General features: G+C 43.4%; 1 protein-coding gene and 1 long non-coding RNA gene across 2 annotated transcripts; one reads left to right on the top strand and one right to left on the bottom strand.

Moving 5' to 3' along the window:
• The first annotated feature begins 253 nt into the window (after positions 1-253).
• On the top strand, positions 254-1964 carry PAQR9 (progestin and adipoQ receptor family member 9). Its single transcript, XM_059822803.1, has one exon. It carries the CDS (start codon positions 254-256, stop codon positions 1502-1504), a length of 1251 nt encoding a protein of 416 aa, XP_059678786.1. The 3' UTR covers positions 1505-1964.
• Positions 1965-2381: 417 nt separating this feature from the next.
• LOC132317688 (uncharacterized) lies at positions 2382-22240 on the bottom strand. Its single transcript, XR_009484161.1, has 3 exons — positions 22167-22240; positions 12201-12271; positions 2382-5676 (listed from the first exon to the last, which is right to left on the bottom strand). It is a non-coding gene; the product is annotated as an uncharacterized LOC132317688 (long non-coding RNA).
• Between the last annotated feature and the right edge of the window lie 309 nt (positions 22241-22549).

Raw genomic sequence — 22549 nt, 5'->3', positions numbered from 1 at the left:
TCGCTGCGGGGAGGCTCGGCCGGGGCGGCCGCCGGGCTCTCCCGGGCCCGGCCTCCCCCGCTGCGGCCGCATCAATCATTAACGGCGGCTTGGGTGTCCAGCGCCTCCCTCCCCGGGAAACCCTACCCGGGGCGGCGGGGGCGTCTCTCCCCGCTCCCCGGGAGCGCTGGATGCGCCGCCGGTTTCCAGTTACCGCGATGCCGGGCGGCGGGGCGGGAGGAGCCGCGGCGTTGCCGCCACTGCCCCTGCTGCAATGAGTGATGCTGCCGGGGGCGGCGGCGGAGGAGGAGGAGGAGAAGCGCAGAGCCACCGCGGCTCCTCCGCCGGCGGCTGCGGGAGCAGCGGCTCTACCTCGCCCGGGCGGCGGCGGCGGCGGGACGCGGCGGCGGGCGGCGGGCCGGGGGCGGCCGGGGGGCCCGGGGGCGGCGGGGGTAGCAGCATGCCGGCGGGCGAGGGGGACAAGGAGGAGGCGGCGCCGCCTCCTCGCCCTGCCGCCCTGCTGCGGTGGGACGAGGTGCCCGAGGACTTCGTGGAGTGCTTCATCCTCTCGGGCTACCGGCGGCTGCACTGCTCGGCGCAGGAGTGCCTGGCCTCGGTGCTGCAGCCCACCAACGAGACCCTCAACTTCTGGACCCACTTCATCCCGCTGCTGCTCTTCCTCAGCCGCTTCGGGCAGCTGCTGCTGCTGCGGGGCGCTGGGGACGTGCCCTTCCACCACCCGGCCCTGCTGCCCCTCTGGTGCTACGCCTCGGGGGTGCTGCTCACCTTCGCCATGAGCTGCACGGCCCACCTCTTCAGCTGCCTCTCCCCGCGCCTCCGCGCCGCCTTCTTCTACCTGGACTACGCCTCCATCAGCTACTACGGCTTTGCCAGCACCGTGGCCTACTCCTACTACCTGCTGCCAGGGCTGAGCCTGCTGGATGCCAGTGCCATGAGCCGCTATGTGCAGCAGCGGCTGGGCTGGCAGCTGGACTGCAGCCTGCCCATCGCGGCCTACCGCGCCCTGGTGCTGCCCGTGGCCCTGGCACTGGCCGTGGGCTGCACGGCCGCCTGCTGCCGCAGCCGCGCCGCCTGCTGCGCCTACCCCTTTGCCGTGCGCACCTTCGTCTTTGCCATGCCGCTGAGCATGGCCTGCCCCATCATGCTGGAGAGCCTCCTCTTTGACCTCCGCACCCGCAACCCCACGCTCTTCGTCTACTTCTACCGACGCTACTGCTGGCTGCTGGTGGCCGCCTTCTTCAACGTCAGCAAAATCCCCGAGCGGATCCAGCCGGGGCTCTTCGACATCGTGGGGCACAGCCACCAGCTTTTCCACATCTTCACCTTCCTCAGCATCTATGACCAGGTTCACTACGTGGAGGACGGGCTGGCCGAGTTCCTCAAGGCACCCCTGGCCGCCCCCACCTACCTGGGCACCGTGGGCTATATGGTGCTCTTGGCACTCTGCCTGGCCGTGGTTGTCAGGAGGTTCCTCAACGTTGCAGACCTCTGCAAGCAGGACTAGCTGGGCCGGTGTCCCTTGGGACAGCGACCACCATACCAGTGACCCTTGGGCTGGAGACCCTCGGGCCAATGACCTTCAGGCTGGCAACCCTCAGACCGGCCCTGCCATATCTTGAAGATGCTGTGAAACCTGGGGGAAACGCACCTGTGGAAGAGCCAGGTCCCTTTCACGGAGGGTTGCCGGAGAAAATGACCATGGCAGAACTGCTCGTGCTCGTTAAACTACTAGGTTACCAGGGGAAGCAAGCAAACGCTTACTGGTATGTTGCTGCTTAGAGTATAAGCTGAAATAATTTAGCTCTGCTACTAGGAAGAATGCATGAACTGTGAATGCCACTTACTAATTTCGTAACAATTAGGTTTAAACTAGCTCTGTATATACATATATATTTATATATCTAGCTATATATTTATTAGCTACATATATATGTGTGTATATATATACACCTGAAGACACTTGTGCAATGATTACTCATAGACTTTTAATCCACTCCTGTGTGAAATTTCCTAGCAGATTATGCACTGACATTTATCTTCCTCTGTGATACTGTAACAGGCCTTTGCAGCCACATACTGGATTTTAAATGCAAACAAATCGATAGCTATCTATAGTTTTCAAGGTCTTGCAGCCTTTTCAGCCAGGGAACAATAGACTTAACAGAGAGAGGAAAAACAGCTGTGAATTATTACAGAATTACCAGTTGATGGAGAGACTTTAATTAGACAGGCAGTGAGTGGTTGGTGTAGCCACTCAGATACTAAAATAAAATAGAGGGATATGTAAAATAACTGAACCAGAAAAGGGTCAAACTAGTTTGGAGCGGGGGCGGGGGGAGAAGGGGGGGGGCATTGCATAATGGCATGGCTCTTCCCCCAGCACGTCAGGAACATCTGTTGTGTCAAGGGGGTTGCTAAGGGGCCCCTTTATCTTCCCTGGTAAATCACCCCCAAATCAGCCCTTCGGAGTCAAAGTCAGACGCCAGACTTTCTATAAGCCCCTGCCAAGCTTGGTGGGAGTTCTGTGGATGTAAAGAGAGTAACTGATGCATGAGATCTCATACTGGATCTTCTAAAGAATTACATGGAACTGGTTTCTTCTGCTCTTTAATTAGAGCGCTCTGTCAGATTTACCATCCTAAAATTAGTTGCAGAATAAGGTACTGCTGAATCTGAGTTCAGGACCTAAAATCTGGCTCTACAAGTACTGGATACTGGCACTTTCTCATCATTCCCCACCTTTTCCTATTTTGATTAGTTGTGGCTGCAGCTGGGTGTTTTGAAGTCCTCTTTCAGAAGCTTTGGGGGAGTTCAAAGACAAGACTTAGGAGCTATTTTCCAAAGCAGTATCTTTTCACAGCAACCCAGGTATTATCCTTCTCACACGACAAACAGCTAACTATAGATTGAACTTACTCTCTATATAAAGAGACATTTTTGTAAACTATGTGCAGATTTTTGTAAACTATGTGCAGATTTTAAAGAGATGCATTTTGATTTTGTCTGACAGAACAAGTAACAAGTATGCAATAATACTACACAGGGGGTTACAACTTGAAGTTCAGGTGAGAAACTGCTTGTATACTCCATTTGCAAAAAGAAGGGCGGTACTTCCTTAGGAAACGCCTGTGTCATACTGCACAATAGTGTAGTGGCTCTTCAACTCAGCCTCTTTGCCCCTATTGTAGAAATACATTTCTGCTTGGGTCTTTCCCATTTTCATGGATGTGGCATCTGAACCCCAAGAAAATGTTTTGAGTCCAGTCCCATAGTCTTCTGTAAGACAAAGCCCCCTTTGTTTATCATGGGAATATAGGAAGGACTGTAGCTAGGGATTATGAGGTCAAATCCTTAATATGGGTCAGAATCATCACAGAAACCAATAATTGGTATGTCCTGTACCAATGTCAGCTTTGTGAAAATTTCCCTATGAAAGTGCATAGGCTAAAAGAAAATTACACCCACTTCATTTATCTTTTATCTCAACCCATTTTAACTATAATGGTTTGGATTTTTTAGATTCTCAGTGAATGATGAGAATGCCTACCATAAATATGTATTCTTTGCCAGCCGCAGTTCTGCTAGGATATGATTTGTGGTAGGGTCACATGTGGTCTCTTAAAGAGATTGGCTAGAATTTTCTGAAACAGCAGTTCCCAAACTGTGGCCTCTTGAGTTGTCACTGGTGGGCCATAAAAACCAGCATGGCCCTGTGTGGCTGTCTGTGTTCTGTTTTCATTTGTCAACCTGCATTAAAAGAAAATGAAAACTACATGAAGTATTTTTAATTTTACATATTTTCATTAACTTTTGTCATAAATATGGCATTGCTTTATTCAGCTGCCAGTAAAGCAGAAAATGATCTGCACCACTGGGAGAGGAGGCTGGTTCACAACACTGTTAGGCTTTGAAATGTGCTTTATATTGTGAAAAAAACCCTGGAAACTTACAATAGAAAGCAAATGGATCAAGACCTGCAGCAATGTCATCCTATGAATTTCCACAACTGCAAAAAGAGGCCAAAATCTTTGAGATGTGCTGTATTCAAGTTAAAATAATAGAGGCATAGTAGTTAAGGGCCCAATGACTCATCCGAGTTTCAAAACTAATTATGTAGAAAGGGTTTGCCTGGGAGATGCCACTGGCATGTCCAACCAGCAATTAAAAACTAAGAAAGAAATCAAAAAGGACGGGGACAGCAAATCTCAGCACTAGAAGACAGCTCAGAAACAAGCAACAGTAAAAGTCGAATGTAAAAAAAGGCTTTTAAAGCATACTGTATAATGAATTATGTTTGTGCTTGTCAGTCACAATGTAGAGGACATCTCAAGAGGCAATGTCAAAAAAGGCTGTTGCTAACTTGTAAAAATACATTTGATATTTGCAGTTAGGCCATACAGGGTCGTCTATATATATCTCAACGAGAGATAACAGTATAAAGGTTGGATTGCAACCAACCGCAATTTTACTGGAATCTTACTGCTGTTCTAAGAGTTGCCTGTGAGCCCCAGTCATGCTGCAGATTTGGTACCTGGCTCTGATATTAAGAATATTGCTTCATTTAAAAGTTTCCATTGGCAAAATGTTGAGGCACATGTATGGGCCTGAGCACTTCGTGGAATTGTTTGTAAATGCTGGTTGCAAGTACTGCTCTCTGAGCCACTGTAAGCAGGCTGTATGAATCAGGAGTGAATCGGTACAGGGAGATGTGATTAGATTTTAAGAGTTCTCATTAATGTATGTTTGTTTTTTTGTCTGTCTGTTTAAAATGTGGCTACAAATTTAAAAGTTACAGTAAGTGTGGAGAATATCTAGGGAAATGCTACCTGAGTGTCTGTGTTTATTCAGTGAAGGACATGTATGTAGATAATTGCTCCATTTACCATGTCCAGTAGCCAGTCCCTGTAAATATGGACAGAACAAAACTGAGTTAAAGAGATTAAAAGTGGAACAGGATATCTATAATTACAGTGCTTGAATTTGCTCGTGTAGAAGTGAATGTCAGCATTTGTGTGGCTTGTAAGGGAGCAGGATCTCTTTTTGGTGTGAAAGCGCACATGGCTGAACATCCGTAAGCATGTCCGGAGCTCAGACAGGAGGTCTAACCTGCAGACCAGATGCATAAGGCCATCCTAGAAAACAAACTTTTTTGCATAAGTACCTGTCATTGCCTGGGTACCTGCCATAAGGTCTACACTGTGGACTCCACAGCTCATTTTTAAAACCAACAAGCCTTTTCAGGCCTTTTGTGGTAGACTTTGTGTGGGGATGGGGGATGAGGTGAGGACTTGGAGCATAAGGGGATAGCCTGAAAATGCCTATGTGTCTTTCCGTCTTTGGCCAGCACTGACCTTCAGACTGAGGTACCTGTGCCAATGTGAACTGACTATTGATGGGGCCAGTTCCCAGGGTGTTGGTGGCACAGACATCCCCCCCTTGCAATCTGCAATCTACACATTGGCATATATTCGATGACCCTAGCTCCTGGGCACTTCTGAGTAACCTGTAAGCTTCAAGCTCATTTTCCTGTAAGACTGATACACCTGGTCTGTAGTAATTATCCCATATTCTGTGGCAATACACTTCTTTCTTCTGCAGTGTATTCATTTGAATGTCACAATCCAGGATATCTGTGCACCTCTGAGCTGCTTCCTTAGCAAGACTGGAGTCTGCAGTCTGGAAACAAAGAGAAAGGTTTAATCTGCGTGCTGCACTTGTAGAAATTTAGCCGTTAAAAGTAGAAGCACATTGTTTTTTGCTAAAATGATAGTTTTGCTTAGTTGTCCAAGTGTTGCGCTTATTATTTATTTGCTGAATCCAGCTACTATGTTGGGGTTTTGTCAACAATGCACCTGCAGAAAATGACAGTATGAAAGTTTTACTTCATGTTTAAGTAAACTCTCTGAGGCAGCACATTCATAAAGTATTATTGCACTTAACTCAGTTGATTACCATCCACATGCCTTACAGAAGCAAATCATACCTGTAGTAATTGCTCAGATTATACTGTTTTTCATTGCCTACGAGAGTAAAAATGACCAAGTGGCCAGTAACAAGCTGAGGAGTCAGGAACTCCTAGGTTCTTGTCCCTGCTTTGCCACTACCTGTTCTGTAATCTAGGGCAAGTTGTTTAAACTGTGTTAATTTTAAATGAATTTAATTAATGTAAAACACTGGAATTGTACCGGGGTTGAATTTGACCCTCTGTGTCTCAGTTTCCACATCTGTAAGATGGGGACAATATACCTTACCTACCTCGCAGGGTTGCTCTGAAGACTAGCTAATGTTTGTAAAGCACTTAAAAATGCAAAGACCCTCCTAGGTGCTAAGAAGAAATATTACCGAACTCTGGCAGAGAGAATGTTTTATTTTTCCATAGCTCCTCATCTCACAGGGAGAGGAACATGAGTGTTTCTAGATCATGAACTCTTGGGACAAACCCTCGTCATTGCCATACTCCTAGGAGGTTCACATCCTGTGTCCTTTGGAGCTGATGGCAAAATTTCCACTGGCTTCAGGCGAGGGGCAATCAAGACCTAAGCAGTAGTAAACAGGCTGACTAAACACTTAAGGGTCAGGAGTAAAGAGAAAACATACATGAGTTAAGTACTCTTCTCTTCAGAAGTTCTCACTGGTGATTGTACCGAGGGGCATTGTAACGCTGACATGAGGCCTCGTTGTTCATTTGGCCATGGATTGTATTCCAGCTACCATGAAACAACGGAGTAAGATTTCCCATCAGTGTCTGTAAGGCTATGATTATGTCTCAGTTGTCATTGGGAATTTCAACCTATTTCAAGCTACTTCTTATCAGACTAAAAAGACCTTAAATAAATGAAGCTTTTAAATAAACATGTGTAATCATTTGGGAACATAAAATTATATTGATCAGACAAACAACTTTCTCTTTTCCCCTCCCATTCCCCAAAACCAACAGCATGGAGCCAATCCAATTCTTGAGCAAAATTGAACTTGGATCTTCTTATCGCGTATGTGTACTCTTCCTTTGCCGTGGAGCCCTGACTAATCATCCTGCTAACCCACTCTGCCCTTCTCCTGGAAGGACTGATATAAACAGCACCACTGAGTAGAGGACAATGTTTTTAAGAGCTTTTCTAACTGGCAGCAGTAGTGGAGACCAAAAAAAAAAAAAAAAAAAAGACAGCAAAGACATCAAAGGGTTGGAGTGGTTCATTAAGTCAAAGCCTCTACCATTAGAAATTCGCCCTATCAGAGTATATTCCTAGCTTCTGTCAGACACCTGTAAGTCAGGGGTACACAACCAACACCCAAGTTACAGCTGAGACTTCACCCTTTTTGTCTCAGATGAGATGCAAGATGCTGAGGAAGTGTCACATGCACTGAAAGACACAGACCTCCATTCAAGATGTTTAGTGTCTTGGAGCTAGGTGTGGAATAAAGTTAAATTATTTTCACAACTTGCTTAGACAGATGCTGCTTCATTCCACTGAATTCAGTAATAAATGAATGACCAAGACAAAGGAAGCAGGCCTTTGCTCAAAGTTCCCTGTAAGGAAACACCACCAGCAGACTTCCACTTTCAGGGCAATTGCTTCCTGGGCCGTACTCAGAACATGGAGGATTCTGAAGTAGGGTTTCGCTATTTTGTGTGAATGCCTTAGGATTTGTGGTTGTAGCTGGGGTTAATAGTGTGGAGAAACAGTTTATAGCAAGTCAATTCTGTCTGCTAGAGATTCAAGCACGCTTTAGTAAGAGGTATCACATTTAAGGGTCTGTGCATGCAATGAACAAAAAGTGTGAATTTTGTTTGGTTCTGTTGGGAGGGTTTGAAAATTTACTCTTTGTACACTTTTGGATGCTGACTACTGTATATGTAATGACTATGCATTTTTAGCAAAAAAAGGTGTGAGCTATAAATAAAGTTGATTCTGAGTACATTTTTGCAGAAATGCATTTATAAAGTTTTTTCATTTCTTAATATATATTACTGTGACACCTGTAGGATCAGAAATGTGTTGAATGTAGTTATCTTCAAACACAGATGTTGTTAGCATAAGTACAGGAACTTCCAATTCTTGTACAGTGGTATTGGTATTTTTGAAAACACTATACCACAGCAAAAGTATTGTTGCCTTTTTATTGCCTTTTATATTTTAAAGCAATAAAATAGCATCATTGCCTTTTTAGTTCTCCAATATCTATGCTAACTAATTAATAATAGGCATCCCTGTTATATTAAAATGCATTAATATGTATAAGGAGATTAGTGTTTTGCCTACAGTGCTTACTGAAAAATCATGAAATTGGTAGCAACAGCTATGTCAAGAATCACAGCAAAATATTGACTGCAAAATGAAGAGGTCTATTTGGCATCAGAGTCTCCCATTTGGCAGACTAGGAATGTTCCAAGTGGCAGAATACTGTTTTCAGTCCAAGTCAGGCACCAAAAAGCACTCAATGAACTGCAATTACATAAAGTATCTGCTTTAAGCCTTTTGTGTCAAAATTCAGCAGGACACAATGTAGCCCAACATAATTGCAGGCACCTCTTGATACTGTTAAAAGGCTGAACACAATGGAAAACTGTAGGCTCTTCCAGTTGAGGTTTGTAGAATTCCTTCAAAAGTTCTAAAATTCTTGAGAGCTCTTCTTTGCAGTGTTCGTACATCCTATTTGAAATATGGTAATGACTTCAATTATTTAAAGAGCTCAGCAAAACCATCCGTTGCCCCCTCACAAACAGACGCTTCAGAAGACTACATCCTACAAACAAATGCTTCAAAAGACTGCATCCTACTGTTAACATTTAAGGCCTTTCATAACGTTATCAGCAGGCTCTGGATCTGACTGCTGGACATCAACATGCTGATGGAAAACCTCAAAAAACTGTTGGAGCCTGTGAGGATGGCAAAATATGGAGCAGAATGGAAAGCAATAAAAGTCACTGCTAGGACAGGTAGTTTATTGAGGTCAGTACCTCAGCCTTCAGCTGAGATGGCTCCACAGTTGTTCTGATAACCAACTGGAAATCTGAAGGCAATCTACATTTTGTTACCATGACATCACTTCTCTGACAAATGGCCCTAAAAGTCAGGACAGCATATTTGTGGAGGAACAAAGGGACATCTGATACACAGCTTTAACCTTCAGACTTTATTCTCTCATCATAGGATAATGTATGGTTAGTAGAATCTGTGAGTGGAGATGAAACTCATTAAAAATTAAAAAGTTGGTAAAAATGAAAAGCAAATCAGTATTAATGCTAAGGCTAAATCTTGGTTTCAGTAATGAGGGTCTCTGGGGAAGACACTGCATATGCACCCTCTGCATCAGAAAACCCTCTATTACAAGGCAGATTTCTTATCAAGAGTGGCAGTACACTTGTTAGTGGTGAGCTGGATATATTTCTCTTGCCAGGGAGCACAGCCTTTGGGTATATGATATATGCTTTACAGGAGAATGCCAACAACAATATCACACAATCTTTTTGGAGAGTGAACAATTTTATAGAGTTCTCTAATTTGAGTCACTCCTGCCCCCAAGATCTAATCCTTCTGTGTCCCTCCTGACTGATGAAATATGAAAATATAGTTTTCCTTCATTTTTGGTGTTAAGCATACTTCTCATCAATAGATGAGATCCTCTGTTTGCTAGAAAACATCTATTCCCTGTCGCTCTCCTCTGTTCTGCTGAGGAACTGGGCAATGCCTCTTGTACAAGAAGAAAAACCTTGATTTTTCCCTCTTTATATGCTGGGCTTTCTGCATCCGCAGTCCTGGGGCTATGGAATTCAATCACTGGCACACAGCAGTGTCCCAAAAATCTCAGCTTTTCTTTTTAGCAGCACTTGGAAAGACACCTATGAAATGTCAACAGGGTGGATAACAAGCAGCAATATCTGAAGCACTCAGAAGTAATATAAATAATGAGCGAAAGGTAAACAGGTCCCTGGGACAGCTTCTCTGATACCCTTGTGAACACAGGCATTCTCTCTCTTATTATCCCAAATGTAGCGAAGCTCATAAGCACATGTTTAACTTTAATATGAATACATGTTTATCTTTGTTCATTCACAGGGGTGAACTTTTCCTCGTGTTTAAGTGTGCTATAGAAGCAGAGCCCTAATGAGCAGACAGTGCCAGGGAAATGCTGCCAGCAAGAGTCTGGCACAGCAAATTCTGCCATTCAGCTTGAAGGCAGTGTCCTACCCTCTGACACCCAAGACTCACATTCCCTTCTCTGCTTTAGTCCTTTAAAGCATTCTCCTTTCAAACCATTGTCTGAAAGAATTTAATACAAAGCAAAGAGCAAAATACATATGTAAAAGCTAGAAATGCACCAACTTAGTCATGAAATGAAACTGCAAATTTTCCAACTGTAGCAATTACAATAACAAAACATTGTTTCTTGTAGTCTGGTAGAAAACCGTAGCTTGGAGTAAACCAGTTTGGAACAGTAATCAGACTCACTGAGAGCTATAAAATACATTCACTAGCAAACCTGGTTAAAAAGAATGTTTCTTTCTGTATTATATAGACTCAAAGATTAAACACTGAAGCCAAATATTCTGTGCAGAATACCTTAGTCCCCAGCAATAGAGCATGTTCCTTCAAACTGTAAGTATTCCACTCCAACAGAAGCATGCCATATCCATTATTTTAAAGTTCAGATGTACTTTGGACAATAAAAATTATTTTACTTAACTGATTTCAGTGAAACACAGGGAATTGAGGGTATACAAGAGTGGAAAACCTGCTCAAATGCAATATTCAGGTTGTATAATTAAGATCACGTAAAATCATGGCTAACTCAGCACTCAGTAGCCCTAACACCTCAGAGCAAGTATAGAGCCAGTGTATGTTAGGATCTGCTTCTACTGAGATGATCAGTAATCCAAAGGATATAGTGAATTGATATAATGAATGGAAAACAGTACATACCTCCATTACAGTTAAGCTGTGATGAGTATACTCCTGTATTCAGACATAAGGCTGAATTACTTATATGGTAAATGTGTTCAGACAGCAACGTTTATAAAAAAGTTGGTAGTGCCCTACATTCTTTGGTTGAGGTCTCCAGCTGTTACCAACAAGACATTTTAGAAGTCTTCCTTATTAAAGGAAAAAAAGGGGAAAATTAATCTCATAGAGTTGAAAAGATTCGTTGGTTTTGACTTTGCTGGCAGACTTGTTACACAGATTTGCACAAAGCAAGTGAACTAGTGGACTTACAAATATTGCCAAGTGAAGTAATCACTGCTTTCTCTTCTGAAAGTCACAGCGACTTCCTACAAGCGGAGTTAGCGGAGACCCACAGTGAATCTGGCCGTCTCACCTTTACAGCAGCTGTGGCACGGAGTGCAAGTCCTCTGTGGAAAGTACTGGATGTTCACCTAGCAGTATCAAATGCAGTTTATTGATGCTTTTAAATAACCCTAAGGAATGTTCTTCATTAGCCAAATATGCACATATAGCTAAGAAATATTTGTGATTTTTAGGCTCTGCAAGTGTCATGATTTCTAGCTTCAGTGTCAGGGCAGAACTGCCACATACGTCCCAGACATGAGTGACTTCCAGCTTATTACTCAACATTAAGCATTCTGTGTTTAAAAGCCATTTCAGTCACCCAATATCTCATGAATGAGACAATCTGCAACAAACAGGCTGGCAAATGAAGTCTTTAAGGTGAAAACTTCCCTTGTGTACTATAATAGATTAGTGGTAGTGAGGTTCCCTTCACGAGTGATTAATGAGCTAAATTCACGAACAAGCACCAGATTCAATTCTCTTCCCTTCGCATTTTGCCTGGAAGGCACAAACAGGCTGCAGAATAATTCTGGCTGGTAAAAAGCCCTCTGACCCTACTTATTCCCTAATCACATTGCTCCGGTACTGGCACAGAGGATGCAACAGGAGTGCGGAGTGGCAGAGCACATCTCCTGTATGCTGAACTAGTCCGTATGTGGCACATAGCCCCTGATGATCCCACCGGGGTTGCCCCCACACACATGAGTCAAAGCAGCCTGAGAACCAGGCAATTACAGCCTTGTCTGCCTGCTGTGCCAAGTGAACCTCAGAATAAAGAGATTCAGGCCTGCTGTTCAGAAGAAAGTTTTGCAACATTAGTCTGTGCCCAGCAGACCTGTGGAGGACACTGAGGTCAACCAGCAGGAGTTTCCTAGACAAGGCTTGGTCTTACTCGGTTTTAAGAAAACAAACCTCAATTTTCAAACTCAGCCATCGGTGCTCTGAGATCTCAGAGTTTGATTGAATCCTCATCTTTCACCGGCCTGAAATAAAAAAAAGACAAAATAAATTATTCACATATATTGAAAGATGTCGGCTAATGCAGAATTATTTTTTTTATCTGCCCCAGTCAATGCACAGACCTGAACAGTAGCATAGTAGTGTGTGTGAAGATCAAATGAAGTGTAGTGTAGCACGGTGTCTATTTTAAAAGGAACTGGCTGCAGTGATTTTTGGAAGCCAGCCGGCACAGCGGTGGCTCTGGCGGGCTGGCCTGGCAGCGAGGCCGGAGGCTCGGCAGCGGAGCCGCCAGGAGGAGCGCGCAGACCGCTCCCGGGGTGCAGGCATGTCCCTCCAGCGAGGCCGGTGAGCTGCTGTACGGTTCCAGCCAGGACACGTTTTTTCCATGGGAGCTAGCTGCTGTATTTCTCATCTGCAGCGCCCAGAAGGGAGCAGAGGAGTACTCACCGGGCGCCTCCGCCCACTGCCCCGTTTTCCCTGGGGGCTGCACAGCCGGTGCAAGTGCTGCCCTTTGTGGCTCCCCTCCACTGGGCACCGCTACTGCCCCCAGGGCTTATTTGGAAGGGATGCCCCATCCATATAACGCTTTAAGGGAGAAGCTGGCACAGAGAGCCTGACCGTCTGGCAAAAAAATGCCTTAGAGGCAGCTGCTTGCTGATATAATCCCATATGAAAAGAAAAACTGTTTTGGAGGGGATGACGCTGCCCTCTTAGGCATTTCTGGAACTGAAACTGAGCATGAGTCAGTCAGAGCAAGAGTACGCGTCTTGCCATGTTGACTTTTTATTTACACATATTGACTAAAATAATTTCATTTGTTCCGTTTCCTTTACAATATACATACCACAGCAGATACAGATTAACATACCTATTAGACTCACATGTCAGTTTAAAACTCCTGTGTGCTAAACAAGCAAAGAAACAAAACAGGCAATAGGTCAAAAAAACTTCTGAAAGTATCCCCTTATGCAGGATTTCATCCTCCAGTACCTGGAAGGCTGCAAGGTCGAGCATTTGAAAGTCATCAGTTCAGAAATAGCTCCTTCCTGGCCCAGAACTTTCTGTCATGATTTCTCGGGACAAATTCAGGGCAAGTGAGCAGGACCGGCCCTGGTGAAGCCCGAGTTAGCCATGAGGCACACACCTGGCTGGCACGCCGCCCTGTCCACCCTGCCACAGCCGACCTGTTGCCTATTGGACGTGAACAGTTTTTTTATTCTGCCACTCAGTTTTCAGCCCGGTCCATGTTAGTACAGCCTACCTACCATATTCCCAGCTAATGTAAAACAATGCACATATATTTCATGCTACAGTTTTCAACACCTAAATCATTGAAAAGTACTTTCTGAAATATTGCAGTCCTCTTTTTGGCTCTAATGTTGAAATATCGATTAAGTATTACAACAGTGCTACGATTCAATCCCTGCTTGCTAGTTAACTAGCCTTTTCCCCCTCTTTCAACTGCAGACTACCCGTATTGTCCCCTGCTCATAGTTTCCCACTTGAGCAGGAGCTGTTGGACTAGTTATGCTGTTTGTAAAGCAGAGCTGACACTCATCCCTCCCGCTCAGTGACAGGCACAGATACCAGCTCTTGGCTTGCCATGACCTTTGAGCTCTCCTGGGGAGCTCCAATTCATTTTGACCAGCGACACTTCACTCCCAACCTGCAGCCAAAGATCACACGGCACCTCTGAGACAGCCGTGCTTTTCTGTCCACTATTCATCCTTCGAATAAGCCTGTTGTGGGCACAGGCACAAGGCAGAGCTGCCCTGAGGCTGTCAGATGATCTGCACAGTCCTTGTTGAAGCTGGAACATGGGCGAGCCTGGTCCACTCCTTTCTCGTTTAACACCGACATATGGGAAAGTGTTTTACAGCACGAGCTCCTGTGCAAGCTGCCCAACAACCCCTACATCTTATGCTGGCACAAGCTGTGCAAGTCAGCAGCCTCACTGCATGGATGCAGATCTAGCATCTCATCAAAGCGTTTCCGAATTTCTTTACTATGTTATTTTCTTCCTTTCAAAAATGTTTTCCCCAGCTGTTTATTTCTTCACACTTTCTAACCCAACTTCACTATCTCATCACCTTCTCTTTGCAAATTCGAAGCCTGAAGCCACATTTCTTTAGTTCTGACTCCTTCAGGGCAAGCTGAGTTTTGACAACTGCCTCAAATGTGGGTGGAAGTTCTTCAAGAAAAAACAAGATGGAGCAGATAGAAGACTGTCTGTGCTGTATACGGCAGCGCTTCTCCCTATGTCAGTGCCATACAAATGCCCTGCCCGAGTCTTGTTAACGTCGTGTAGCTACGCGTGCTGCTGTCGTGCAGATAGGACATACAACTGACTTCCTAACTACCTGTGGCCTTTTGATAGTCTTCTCTTCCGCTCTTATACCATTGGTTGTATTAGCACTAAAGAAGAGTAAATAATGCTACATCCCACCTGAGGTATGGTTAAAATGTGGCAATCCATAATAACACGATGATCAATTTGTTCTGACATACCATTGAAAACTGAATGTACTTATTTCCTCACACAGTCTATCTATAGGTAAAGCTTTTCTGGATGTTTCAGACACATTATATAAACTAAATCTACACACAACCTATCTACATACAAAATATCCTTGAGAGTGAAATTCTAGACTCTGAAGAATTTACTTTGGTAACAGCAAGATTAATTCTCTTTTCCAAACAGATTTTGTTCTTACGATATCAGTCACCATTTCTTTGTCAACAGATTTTGCGTATCTCAACATGACTGATTGACTTGCAAGTCTAACCAATGAGAATCCAAAGGCCTGACCATATTTTCCGATAACAACTGCAGGGACTTACCCTCAACTAAGAGTGTGAGAAGTGTCCTGCAGTACGAGCCCTATCTTTTATGCTCAATGATGTAAAACATAACAGGTTTCTAATAATAGAACCACTGCAATCTATCCAGCTATTCCAGCCCTGGATCTGCCACAGGAAGCATCTCATTAGATTATAGCTAATGCAGTAAACAGTGACTTAATGCAGTAAGCTGTGACTCTTTCTAGTGACATGGTAAGAACAGAAAGGTTTCACAGGTTGGGGAGTCTTCTCATCTACAACACTCTTCCAGAGGATTTAGCAGCGTGAGATTCAGTGAAATATTTACAATTCCTCTTACACAAATTACCACAGCATGCACTGAACTCTGCCGTTTTCATAAGGCCTTCTTAGGCCTTATGTAGGAAGGACAACCATCTACAGGGTATGCCGATGCTAAGTCTCGAATTTCAGACCTCACTTATAATTGTGCATTCAAAGGTTTTTGTTTTATGATGGGAACATAATGGAAGAAATAGGAATGTAATGGGGAATAGAACTGTCCCCACATTATGCCTTAACTCAAAGAATTTTCTTGAAAATTCCCACATTCCCTTAAATGCCTTTCATGCAGAGATCAAGTCTCAGAAGTATCAGTTGCTTCGGGATAAATAGTTTTAAGCTGTTGCTTAGCTTTGACTACAGTGGCTAATATTCCAGACTACAGTGGCTAATATTCCAGACTAATTCTCTGGTCCAACTGGCATTACAGTGCAATGTTCTCACCAATGCTCATTTGAGCAGTCATCTTAAGCCTACACAGAATTCATGTGACACCACAGACTTATGGAAGGAAAAAAAAATGATGCAGAGGTGCCAGGCTTCATGGCTCTCCAAGCTATATGCAAAACCTTCATCCCCCCTTATCCTGCAGCTGCATAGCCACAGCTCTCAAAGGATCCCAGCCTCATGCTTTCTGCTGTGCAGCCCCACCATCCCAGCCCTGTATCCTCTACCACCAGGACAGCAAGCTGAGGCAACGAGACAGGTTAAGCCCAGCATCCCGCAGCCACAGCCCAGAGTCAGGGGCAGAGCTGGACAGAGTGAGGAAGTTACGGCTGAAACCCCAGATCAGAAACCCAAAGACAAGCAGCTACAGACCACACCTGCAGAACTGCAGGGAGTTTTACACCCGCACCACCTGCACATCAGAGACCTGCGCCAGGAGAGGAGTTTGTTTGCTGTGAGCGCTTGGCCAGTGACAGCCAGTCTGAAGGATGCCTTAACCTCAGTGAGGCAGTGGCTCACTACACGCATTTCCCCAGGCCAGGTGTCCTCATCCCCTTAGCCCAAAGCCTGTTTCCTGGGCTGGGTTTTGTGGAAGGTGCTATGTGCAGACAGCAGAGCCGCGAGAGGAACAGAGAAATGCTGCTTCCTCCAAAAATACATGCATCCGCCACACTTGCTCACTGCATTTCTGTACATGTTGTAAAGTCTGCAAGTAGCTTTTTCCACATTCCAAATTGTGAAAATGAAATACACTATATTCAGAATATATGCATACAATTGTGCCTCCATTTCTTCTCTGTAACACTGGGTAAATTTTGCGCCCCTGCCTCAACGAATTTAGTAAGGTAGTGGAGAGGCATTGGAGCGTATTCAAAAGACACCAGTTAGAGTTGTGTGCCAGTTTCACACTGAATTTGAAGAGGAATGTGGTGCTGGAAAAGTGTGTTAGCATCTAGTTTTATGACCACTGCAATTGCCTCAGTATCTCTTTGACAGAATTTGTGATTTCTTCCTAAAGAAAAGGGCCTGAGATGCTGCCCTGCCCCACACAGGAAAAAATGCCAGCAGATTCAGTAATTCTGCATTTCCTTGCTATGGCTTTAGAAGTATTAACACTTTTTAATTTGTTGTAATAATCTAAGTTCCATTCATCTTTAGCTCAGAATCTGGATAGACATATTGCTGTCCTCTCCAAGCTGTTTTTCCTGGTTGATGTATTTCCACCACACATCTCCTTTTGCCTAAATCTTAATACAGATTCTGCACCAATTTTTACTTGCTCACCTGTTATATCAGCTACGTATACCAGATTCAATGCAGTTCTTGCTGCTCGGTCATTCTCCTTCCATCTGCCAGAGCCTATGTAACATTTAACTCCTTAATTTTTGAGTATTCATTACAATATCACTTGGTGGATTCTTACATCTTGCTGACAGCTGCTTGTTCTTTCATAGTTTTTACATAAGGTGTATAGATGCAGAAAACTGCTGTGTTCCTTCTGTCTCCAAGTTTCAAGACAGAGACTTCTCTGCTTTTACAGCAGCTTTCCTTCAAGATTTTATTTTAAAATCTTTTATCTGAAAATATTTTTTTAAAGGTTAAAGGTCATGTATTGTTCTGCACGCAAGAATTTCTTTCCAGATGTCAGACAATACTGTGCTTTAATTATACAGTCCCCTGAAAGACTTTCCACACTCCATGAAGGTTTTTTTTTGTTTTATGAAAGTCATTTTATTGGCAAAACATATGACTAACAAAAGGGATATGACTCTATGGTTACTGTAATATGAATTATTACACTGTTTACAGCTGAGCTTTAAAAACAATTTTCAGACAGCTCTGGTTTTGGTGACTAAAGCTTTAAACCTCTTAGGTTTTTTTACTCCCTCCTTAAAGCCAGAGATAGTGAATTTCTAATTCCTGATGCTATTTTTTGTCAGGCTAGGCATAGGGGTCTGTAGGTCAGACATATAAGGTGAAAGTTATTGCTCGGAAGCCCTGAGAAGAGCTCCTGATTCAAGTTCCTTGTTTTGATGCCCTAAGTAAGTAGCTTCAGACTTGAATAGCTCCCTGCAGTAACAGTGGCTCTCTTTGCCCAGGGTAAATTTACCATGCAGCCAAATGTCACCCACCACAGGCCTCCAGATGTTTTTGGCAATGATCCACTTGTGCAACTGGGAGAGGGTAGACAGAGGGTGGACCAGAGATGGTGTTCGTGCTATACCCTCCACTACCTGCATCCAGTGTCCGACTGTGCAGAACCAGCACACGGAGCCTGACAGCCCAACTGGAAGCGAGCAGAGATTTGGGGGAGATTAAAGGCAGGTTGATGAACAAGGTGCCAGCACCAAAGTCTCTGGGCTTCGGGCTGGGGCACTCAGAGGCGAACATCCCCCCAGCTCTGGACAGAACACTCGTTTTTGCTGTGAGCAGCGAGGAGCTCTCAGCACACTTCCCATCTCGGCTTGCTACTGCTTCTTGAAAACCTCTGCATGGGATGTTGCCTGGGGCCAAACAGAGAAGTAATGTCTGTTTCCCCTTCATCTACCTGCTAGCAGCTGTAGCACCACTGCCATAAAATGCTGATGGATCTGATGCCTGACTTCAGCAGAGACTCACTGCTAGAAAACCCAGGCCTTCTCGACACCGTAGTCATAGGAATTTCACGCCTAGAGCAGTTATTCAGGACCGAGTTTCACACATGCAGTGGCGGAAGAGGTCTCACAGGGACCTACCTTCTTAAAGTGCAAATCTTATCAGAATAACAACTTCCTACTAAGTGTTGCTTGGCATATTCATGTTTTGGTCCAGATTTCATCATTTTCCTACTCTTTCATATACCTACTTCTGTTGTATGTTAGCCATCAGGAGAATTTTGGCTTAGTGGCCATGTTATAGACAAGTAAGTCACCAGTAAGATACCATCTTAGTGTCAGTAACAGTTAAGTGTCTGCATGCAGAATGTCTCTCTAAGCTTCAAACTTCAGCAAAATGTGCATATTGAAAAAAATCACAGCAATGCACTGAAACTATCTATGCTTTTTGTGAGTTCTCTAATGCTAACTCATATGAACTGCAAGAAAATGTTAGAAAAGTGTGTCAACATTGTCTAATTCACAAATTGAGATAAAGTGAGAGCAGTTCTCCTCAGCCTGCACGTAGCTTAAAGCTTGCTCCTTCTGTCTTAGCCCTGAATAAGAATTTGTTGCCTGAAACACTGTCTGCCTTTTTAGTTGGTCCAATGAAAACTCATCTGTGCCCAAGAACCTTGCCTTGCTTGGTGTCTTCGGCAATCACACTGCAAAAACATTACTGCTGGAGCTCCATACACCGTGACTATTCAACTGGCAGGCAGATCTCAACAGTTCTTTATTCCTGTCAGACACAAACCATTATAGAGCAGCATTCTCCAAGAGACAGATCTGCTTGTGGGACATATAAATACTGTTTTTCCTTCCATTGATTCAATAGGAGCAAGGATAGAGGTATGATGTTATGAGATGCTAAGATCTTAAAATATGTTCTGAATGATTTCTATTTTAAGAGCTGTTTTGCTTTGGAGGATGAAAGGTCTGTTCACCTAATATGAGGAACAAGGCCTGTCTCAGAGATGTGGAAGAACAGCTATTTCAGGAATAATCTGTAAATTATTTTAAGAGTTTGTTTAAACTGTTGTTAACTATACCTGGCAGATTTCTGGCAAATACATTATTGTTTCTTTAGGCTTCTTCATTCCTGCAAGGAAATTTTTGGGGGGACAGGACTTGTCACTTCTCCGGTTGACACTGTTCTACTTTGTATAAATAATTACACATTCACTGGGACGGGGACTAACACCTCCACCCTCCCCAGGAGGGTTACTGAACCACCAAACTAGAGCATTGTTTTTTCTCTCACCAGCTGGCTCCATGAATATTTAAGTATATTTTACAAAGTGGGACTGTTCCAGTCAAAGGGACTGGTGGTCAGGTCACTGCTGTGAGGCAGAAACCTAACCAGGAGAGGAGGGGAGAGGAGAGGAGAGGAGAGGAGAGGAGAGGAGAGGAGAGGAGAGGAGAGGGGAGGGGAGGGGAGGGGAGGGGAGGGGAGGGGAGGGGAGGGGAGGGGAGGGGAGGGGAGGGGAGGGGAGGGGAGGGCAGTTCCTCTCAAACACAGGTAGGAATTAGACTTAGATTTTGTGAGGCGTGCACTGACTTCTTCAACAACACAAATATCATCTTGTCTTTCTCTGTGGGATTTACACATCAATTTGTGTCATTATTTTGACAAGCACTCACATAAAAATACATTTTTAGCATTAAATTGACTAATTTGTACCAAATGAAACTGAGTTTGGGGATTTAATTTCATTTAGAAATATGAAAAAATCATATTCAGCTTTTGGGTATTGAGATTTTCTTTTCTGTCCAAGTATTCAGTCAATTATTAGCTCAAACTAACTTAGAAAGTCTTTCCAAAAAATATCTTTTTTATCAGTGTGGGCTCCACAAATTCTATGCCTTCTATCTTAGTCTAATCAGAGTTCAGGTAGGTAACCTTTGCTTTCTGCTTTAAAAACTGTGAATTGTATCTGTTGTCATAGACTGAAGGGCTTCTGTGAAAGACAGGGTAACTTAGGAATTCACAGCCTGGAAAAACTTCATTTCCATCAACTGGAAGACATTCAATTCATCTACTGAAGAAATATGCAAAAGCAAGGTTACTCTGATGCCCTCTTGCTGTTTCAGGTAGTGAACATAATAGCTACTTCCATCTACTCCCATGGATACTGAGGGGTTTATAGGAATTATTTTTAACAGGAACTCTTTCTTGCAACAATTTAGTAAGCTGTTATCTAACTGATAGCCAGGCTAAGAGTGGACACATAGTTAAGGTCTGTTCAGTTTGACAGCTCTATATTTCTCTTTTCTGGAGTCAAAAGCTGGATACGAAAAGTCCAAAAAAGAGACTGTTGTATCCCAGAATCAAGCGTTTGAGTTTGTTAGTTGTTTTTCTTTGTTTGTTTTACAAAATTTAACAAATTATTTTTAACAAACAATACAGGTTTTCTATTTTGAGTTGTGTTTTGTACACCTCTGCTTCTAATAACCATTGAGTTTGCATTCACATTTTGGTGTTTAGACCGACTTCGTCCCTTCTAGGGATACATGTGACTTTAATATGGCCCATGGTTTAACAGATAGATTAATATTTTGAGGGTAATTCAAACACCAAACTAAACCAAAAGAGACAAACTGGGATCAGGAGTGGTATGGACTGCTAAACTATCCAAATTTCAATGGCATATTTAACCCCTGATTCTCATATTAATACAAAGTATCTGAAGAACTCTGAAATGGAGTCAAATTGTCAAAATAAACTTTGAACAGAACGAGGATCAAAAGTCCTGTTCAAAAAACTTTGTGTTTGGATCAGACCTCTGATCATTTTTTTATAGCTATAACCTTTTGGGTATAAGTCTTGCATTAGAACTTGGCAGACAATGTATGTGGGAGTCATCTTCTACATTACAGAAAATGTAGAAGTGATACTACAGCTATAAATTCATAAATTAACAATCCAGGGCAGGTCAGAGACAGTAGTGCTTCGGAAGATACACTGAGCTTAGAATCCACTTAGTTTAATTAGATGTATTTGAATTTCACTTACCTTTAAAGGAGATAATTGAATAATGGTACTTAAGAAGAGCCTCCAGGGTTAATAATACCAGAAAGTTATTAAGGAATCCATAGAAGCACACTTTCACCTGGGTAAAAGCTGCAACCATGAGAGGGTGATAACCAAGAGACAGGCCAGCAAACATTTTAGGCATATTTAGGATGGTGTCAAGGCAGAGAGAAGTGTCAGCAGAGTTTAATTGCCTAAGAACCAAGAGCTTTGAAAACTTAGCTGGAGAGCTGAATACAGAGATGTTGTGCTGGATGGACAGTATAATAATGATGATCCATTGGTTGCACTTATAACTCAGGCTTCATGTAAAACTGTTCCTCTCATTCCCTTTCAAGAATCTATATACCTAGCATCACATACCTGCATCTGTACCTATTTACAGCAAATAATTCCTTACTATTTGACATTGTGCAGAATAATTATCATCAGTGCACTGCAGTACATCTGGAAATATGAGGGAATGCTGGCTCAGCACACCTCAGGCAAAGTACTGCACCTCTTAAAGAATGATAGCATACATAAAACAGGAGCACAAGAGCCTGATTAGTCTTTCATACACACTGAAAGCCAGGCATAACTTTTTTGACGTGGAAGGAGTTACAGCGGTACAGCTCTCCACCTGTACAACAGATAACAATAGAAATTTAAATAAATACTTACCAATCCTTGCAAATTCTCTGATTCCTTATGCAAAGATGCTATACATCCGCCAGAAAATGTTATGTGGAAGAGGCAGGCATTCTTCATTCCTTTCCTGCAAGGATTAAAAAGAAACTTAACTGTAATGTCAAGAACGAACCCAAAGAGCAGGCTTAGAATCTGGAATGACTTTTCTCCTCTCACAGTACCCTTTCAATAAGTGAGTTGAAGCATTTAAACATAAAGACTCTTTCAAAACAGTTGCCTGTGCTCAACTGTCCACCTCGAACCTGAAGTTAAGTATAGCTTAGGAGCACTGAAATTAAATGACAATATTACTGACTCAGTCTGGCCTTTATTTGGTTTGATGGATGTAGGAAATTTCCTCAGAGACTGTTAAAACC

This window comes from Gavia stellata, chromosome 11 (genome assembly GCF_030936135.1).
Source record: "Gavia stellata isolate bGavSte3 chromosome 11, bGavSte3.hap2, whole genome shotgun sequence".
Lineage (NCBI taxonomy): Eukaryota > Metazoa > Chordata > Aves > Gaviiformes > Gaviidae > Gavia > Gavia stellata.
The sequence above is the reverse complement of the archived record's forward strand: the minus strand, read 5'-3'. Positions and strand labels throughout refer to the sequence as shown.

Bases quoted from the DNA above. Each gene is read 5' to 3' on its own strand.
- PAQR9 (XM_059822803.1), top strand. From the start codon at position 254: ATGAGTGATGCTGCCGGGGGCGGCGGCGGAGGAGGAGGAGGAGAAGCG.